This window comes from Saccostrea cucullata, unplaced genomic scaffold (assembly GCF_032062105.1).
Source record: "Saccostrea cucullata isolate Sc308-1 unplaced genomic scaffold, CSIRO_AGI_Scuc_v1 ctg6238, whole genome shotgun sequence".
In the NCBI taxonomy this organism is placed as follows: Eukaryota; Metazoa; Mollusca; class Bivalvia; order Ostreida; family Ostreidae; genus Saccostrea; species Saccostrea cuccullata.
The window spans coordinates 3,568-10,530 of NW_026928068.1; the positions used below are offsets into that span (position 1 = coordinate 3,568).

At 33.8% G+C, this 6,963-nt stretch overlaps 1 protein-coding gene across 1 annotated transcript; it reads left to right on the plus strand.

Moving 5' to 3' along the window:
• Positions 1–989: 989 nt before the first annotated feature.
• LOC134276296 (uncharacterized) lies at positions 990–3,015 on the plus strand. The gene is made up of 3 exons (XM_062758553.1): positions 990–1,041; positions 1,360–1,602; positions 2,768–3,015. Exons 1-3 carry the CDS (start codon positions 993–995, stop codon positions 2,965–2,967), a joined length of 492 nt encoding a protein of 163 aa, XP_062614537.1. The 5' UTR covers positions 990–992; the 3' UTR covers positions 2,968–3,015.
• The last annotated feature ends 3,948 nt before the right edge of the window (positions 3,016–6,963 follow it).

A 6,963-nucleotide genomic window follows, 5' to 3' on the forward strand; every position in this document is an offset into this window, starting at 1 on the left:
CTAAGTATTTAAAGATACTAGTAACCAGACGTGTAAAAAGAATACAGTTGCTTGCTTTTTGGAGAGAGTTAGCATTCCATCAAGATGGGGGCAGGATATTTTGAATCTTGATATTTTGAATCTTGAAAGTGACAGAATCAGAGTAAATTAACTTACAAAAGACATCCGTTAAGTGTTAAGCCTATAAAAAAGAAACGGTTTTGTCTGTATTGAAGTTTTATATATTGTATTTGGTCAAAAAACCTAAGGGTATAGTGTAACAGGTTAACAAACCTGGCTGTAACGCCTCGGTGATATATGGCATATCACTCTATACCAGCTCGACCGTCTGCACTATGCAGAAATAAGAGCATACATGTATGTATGCAATTATGCCAACACATGTATACACTGTACTAACTTAGTCACAATATTGAGGTACTTATTTTTATCTATGTAATAAAACAGATTTTCAAATACTAATAGTAAATGGACCTTAAAATTCATGTAAATTTGATCACGATATTTTAAGTTATTTTGCGAGTATACAGACAATCACTGCTGGAAACATAGGGGATTGAAATACAAAAAAAGAAAAAAAACGACGCGGGGAGGTAAAAAATGTAAATATCAGCATTGAATTAATATTTTGTAAGAGATGCATGTAGTCTCGATACTACACCAGAATGTGTAAACAATTTTAAGACACTATTGACAGCAATAGCTTTCCAAACGATGAATTCTTTGTACAGCTGTAGATGATAACCAATTATCCGAGGCGATTTAAAGCATAACCATTTATCCGTGACGATTTCAATTACGCTGTCAAATTTGTGAATCGTACGAAATGACAATATTTTATTAAGGCGTAGTATTGTCGTACTCTTGGATTATTTATTTATAGGTTATTCTATTATTTACACATATTCTATTTTTCCTTACCCGGAAGTTTATTTCTCATATTGCGTGTTAGACTTACCCATTTGAACAACACTGCAATACCTGCAAACGCCATGGCAACTTTGTCATTCGTTAATAGTTGGATATTTTTCTGTGTCACAAGTAAGTATCTCCATATATTTCATAGCAAAACATCAATTATTACATGTCTACATCAATGTGAATTAATTTTAAAAAAAAATCATTTTATCTACAACTTGGTCATGGGTAAGAACAGATATGTTAGTACTCGTCTAAAACTGTGTATTTATTGATCATTTTATTCACTGATAATTCAGCTGGCCATGAACGGTTTGGCCAAACATTTTTTTTATGATACATGTACATGTATTATTTTTGCTTTTGTTTTGTTTTGTTGATGTTCTTTAGGTTTGATTTTTCGTTTATCATAATTATTTTTGGTCTTTTTTATATTTACAGGCTGTCAGTTGATAACGGTAGAATCCTGCTGGTCTAATTCAAACTTTACACTTTTATTTTCCTGCGAGGATACCAACGGTTCAAACTTTGAATACAGACCTGTTTTAGGAGTTTTTGGTTTTGGTTTTATTTTACTATTAATTGTGCTAATTTGCTGCAAGGAAAGAAAACATTCTTCACGCGAGGCTATAAATATTCGTCATGCTGAGACATCTCCGGCTAGAACCAATACCGTCTACGATGGTAAATTTCAGTTTGTATTATTATGTTGACTTCAAATTAACTGATGAGTGTATATTTGTTAATCGTCCTTCTTGAGAATTTTTTTCACTTATATGGAAACGCCACTACTTGCCGGTGGAGAGCTACAAATTTTGTCCTACACTTGGCACTCAGGATCAACGCCTCACTTCGTGACTCTAGAGCAGACGCTCTAACCACTGCTCCACGCGGGTGAACGCCTTCTAGTTAAAGCTTCATTGTGTTGAAAAAAAAATGTTTTGAAAATTCAACTTACTCTATCTTGAGCATTCTAATTTTTTCTTACCATTTCTATTGATTGATTGATTGATTGTATGTTGTAAATAACGTCCCTCTCGAGATTTTTCACTCATATGGAGAAGCCACCACTTGCCGGTGGAGAGCTACAAATTTTGACCTATACTCGGCACTGACGGCCATTGAGAAGTGAGGATCTTGTTTGTGCGAACACCTGCTGTGACTCTGGGACCTTGGTTTATACGGTCTTATCCAAAGGACCGATCTCCACGTCCCATTGTTGGATTCGAACCCGCGACGTTAGGATCGCCTCCTGAGCATTGAAATATATTGTAAATACAAAAACCTTCATAAACATAATAATATACAGTGTGCAAAAACGTGACTCGAGGACCCTCCTCCCCCCCCCCCCCACACACACACACACACAAAAATGATGGATTGTTTATATCAATCACAACACGATCACATCGATAAGGTTAAATTTAAAGCTGAGCACTATATACAGCTGTAAAAGATACTGTACAAATTAACTCGTTCATAGTAATTTAAGAAGAAAAAACAGAAAGAACAAATATTTTAGACTTTGCTAAGTGATCAAAGTTTTTAAAAAGTCAAACAAAACAGTTCAGATACATCAATTATATTATTTTACTTCAAAATATTAATAGATAAAACGAAATGCATAACTGTACAATTAATCATCTTTTGGTGGAAAAGTATGAATGGAAAATTTCTTTAAAAAAATTCTAAAATTAAAAAAAGAAGTTACTGTATAAAGATAAGTAACAATCTAGATACATAATATAATTAACTATTTAATTATATAAATCATCTTAACTTTACTTTGCATTTTATATATTTTACTCCTTTTAAACTTACTTCTGTTATTTCTGTTTTGAAAAAAAAGGTTCAAGTATGTCAAGATTTGGATATCCTACAATTGAGAATCCTATATTTGGGCAATATGATGTTCAGGAACAGCATGTTTATTGTTTACCAGCGCCACCTAAATATGAAGCACCACCAAAGTATTCAACACTGCCTCGACATACATCACTACCAGAAAATATGCCACCACCACCAGAGTATGACTCTTCATGTGTATAAGGGTATGAGTAATAACTCCCAGGACTTGGTTATTCACCAGGACCACCACAGTCAGAACGTGGTCATGCATCAGAACCACCACAACGAAGGGTTGGTCATTCACCGAGACCAACACAGCCAGGACTTGCTTACATACAAGATGAAACACAGTTACATTTTAGAGGAACATCACAGTCAGGGTTTGGTCACTCACCAGGACCACCTGAAGGTTCCGCCTGCCCACCCGAACCGTACGTCAAATACTGATATGGCATATCAATATTCTACATGATAACCCCCATCACACGCCAAATACTGATATAGCACATCAATATTCTACATGACAACCCCCACCACACGCCAAATACTGATATAACACATCAATACTCTACCTGCCCACCCCAGCTGTACGTCAAATATTGATACATGTATAGCACTTCATTATTTTGCCTGCCCACCCTACCATACGTACGCCAAAAAACTGATATTGCTCATCAATCAATGTTCTACATTTCAAAAAGCATTTCCTTTTTTGTACACGTATTTCTTATTTCTTAGAAGTGCAATTATAACAATTACTACAATAACCGTAATTTAAATATGTTTGTGTAAGAAATAGTATGTTACTGTCGTCTATACACATATGCATATATGATTTATATTGAAAACCATGCATGTTTATGTAAGTTTGAAAATGTGTTGAAGTTTATTGATAGTGATTTTTGTTTAAAATTTTTTTTTTTTGCTTTCTATGCCATTTTGATATGTTTAAGATATGCATTGTTACATTGATATTTTATGTCTTGTTTTACTCTTTTATTGAGTTTTAAATGCAATTATACATTTCACGTATTATATGTATGGAATGCAAATATTTATTTACATAATTAAAGAAGAGTTAATGCCTATTCAGATTTATTTAAAATCAATTAATTGGGTTGGGGAATCTAAAGAGACATAAATTGTTAGGAGTCCCAAACCAAAGCACAGGATCTATTAAATCTCTCTAATTTGAAAATTTATCATTGAGTCAAATGCTAACCGACGTTTTACATACTAATTGTTAGTCCAATATTTATACACACTGAATTGACGACGGATTTTTCCCGATCATGACAAGGAGCACACGGCGAGTGTGACCGGTAAGCAGGGGAAGTTCACTCCTCCATGGCGCCTGATCCCACCTCTGATGTTCCAGAGGTTTGTGTTTGCTCTGCTCCTGATTGAACTTATGAGATTGAATACTGTTCGTTATCTCCATATCCTTGAATCTTGAATCACCGCGAGACATTGAGACTAGTCCTTCGAATGAGACTGCATAAAGCGGGGCTCCATATCAATGAAGGTGCTGGAAAGGAAAAAATCCCTATGCTAAGTTTCCACTGTTATTGCTTACTGGCTTTCATAAATATGTCTTGTTTGCTCTCATCAAATCACAATAAAATTTTAGAGAGAAATATCACTCAACCCTGGTATAATCCGTTCAATCGATTTATATCAGATAGGATGAACTGACCAAACAAATAATTTATTAAAAATTAGAATATCTACAGAATTCATAATTATAAAATATCCCTGCAATGTAAAACTGCATAGAATTTTTAGTTTACACGATGTAGGCTCTGTATATATGTATAAAAAACATAATTGACAACTTGCAGAGGTGTTAAATCTGCCGATGAAAGACCTCATCTTTAGACATGTACGTGGCACTTAAAGCCTTTGAGAAGCTTCACAAGAAAACAAATTCTAAAAAAGTTTATTCTGCAGCCATGTTTCTTTTTCGTCTTTGTCGCGTCTCCATCTTGGTAATATGCTGAGAACATTAAACAAACATTTAAATTGAAAACTACTGTGAATTTCTAAAGATGAAAAGATGACAAATTAAACTGACGTATGAAAATTCCTTATTGATTAAAAAATTCATATGTTACCTTAATAAAGCACAAAAAACTTGCCATGTTTCCTTTTTCTACACATATTTCATCGCATGATTTTATCAATGTAAAAACTAAACAATATTGGAATGTTTATATCTGTGTGTTTCCAATTAAAATAAATATAAGCTATTGCAGAACTTCTTTATGTGATAAACTTCAATGACAAAAGGCTTTTATTTTAAACTAATAGACTATATACCAAATCAGTCAAAAGGTATCCTTGAGCTGAATGGCTTTATTAACGTGCTCCTATTTAAGTTGGACTTACATCCACATTCCCATTGCATGGTCTTTCAAGGGCAATCATGGCTTCAACTGGAATTGTATGGATATTATTTCTCAGCTTCTTTAACATCATAAGTAAGCATTTAGCTATCATAAACATTTCGTTTTTCTGACTTATATTCAGTGCAGTCTTTTAAATAATCTATATTAAATGAATGTAAGTTTTCCGTGCTCATTATTATATGCTCTCTCTCTCTCTCTCTCTCTCTCTCTCTCTCTCTCTCTCTCTCTCTCTCTCTCTCTCTCTTGAAGACTGGGTAAATTTCTATATCTCATAGTGTTGATTTCTAATAAAATTTACATCATTAATTCTTACCTATTGATTGAATTAAAGTGACCATAAAAATTATGATTAATATATTAAAAACATAAAAGTATATATTATCATTTTCTTTTGATTTTTCTAATGTAAAATAGCACGCACAGTCACTATACATACAAATACCGTGAGACAAAGTGTCAGCGAAATATGTTTAGAAGTTAAATAGTTACACAGTTAACCGACGAAGATATGCTGTTTAAATATCTAGAGCATTGCTTTAAATCAAAGAGAACTAGTGATAGGCACCTTGATTAGAAATAATAAAATATAAAGAGGCACAAAAGATCATTACGAAAGATACACATGTACTTCATTACATTAAGATGAAACACATACAGATATCTTTACTTACACATACTCAAACACACGAAAGTACACTCCCTGCCACAAAAAAGTGCCCAATATTTATATTTGAACCACACAATTTTCTAGATAAAGTATGTGTTGTTAGTATTCCTCTAATACATTTAATAAATTGATATATAAATGTATGGGTAAACATAGAATATACATGAAAGTACCTAATGTGCATGTACACATTGCAAAGTATATGACCGAAAAAAATGTCATGTTGTTCACCTTTCTAGGAGAGAGAGTGTTGCGCCTCTAACTGCCGCTATTCGTCCTTTTGATAGGATAAGATACTACTACTACTACAGCACTTCATACGGCGACGTCGGTACCATTTCTGGGGCAGTATTAGGCGCCGAAGTACTTATTATCGTCGTCGTCGTCCACCACCCCCCCCCCCCTTTTTTAAAATATCTCATGATGTGAAAATTAGCGACATCAATCAACCAAACTTGTAAGAGATTTATTAGGACCCGACACTCCAAACCACACTTTAAGTAGATATGTTTTTTGCATAGAGCAGATTAATATCTGATTTGAATTATGCAAGTAGTTGTAGAGTGTTTCGGCTATTAAGAAGCCTCATCAGGGGTCACGGACATAAATCATGATGTTTGTTTTAGGTGAGACCGGATTATTTCGTCACCTATATTCTTGTGTTTGCTGTAAGCAATGATTGGTTGAGAATTAAATAAAGTTTTGCATTCTGGATTTCTAAGAATGGTGTTCCAATATTTTAGAATTCGTTTTTTCAGTCCTTTAACGCAAGGGTTAAATTTAGTAACCAGTACTGTAGGGTTACGTAATGACTGTTCTTTAGTCTTTTTGATAATGAGTTTTGATCGGTTTGTGTTGACCGTTTCCTTGATAATAGGATCAATTTCCGAAGTAGAGTAGCCTCGCTTTGATAAGTGCGTCTTGAAGTCATTAAGTGTTGCATGTAATATTTCAGGGTCAGTGGTGTTTCTTGCATGTCTAATGCATTCTCCTTTAATGAATCCTTTAAACACAGCTGGGCTATGAGCGCTCTGTCTGTGTAGATACTGAAAGTTATTTGTTGATTTGATAAACGACTTGATATCAAGTTTGTTAAAATTTTGAAATTTCTGTCCTTTATAA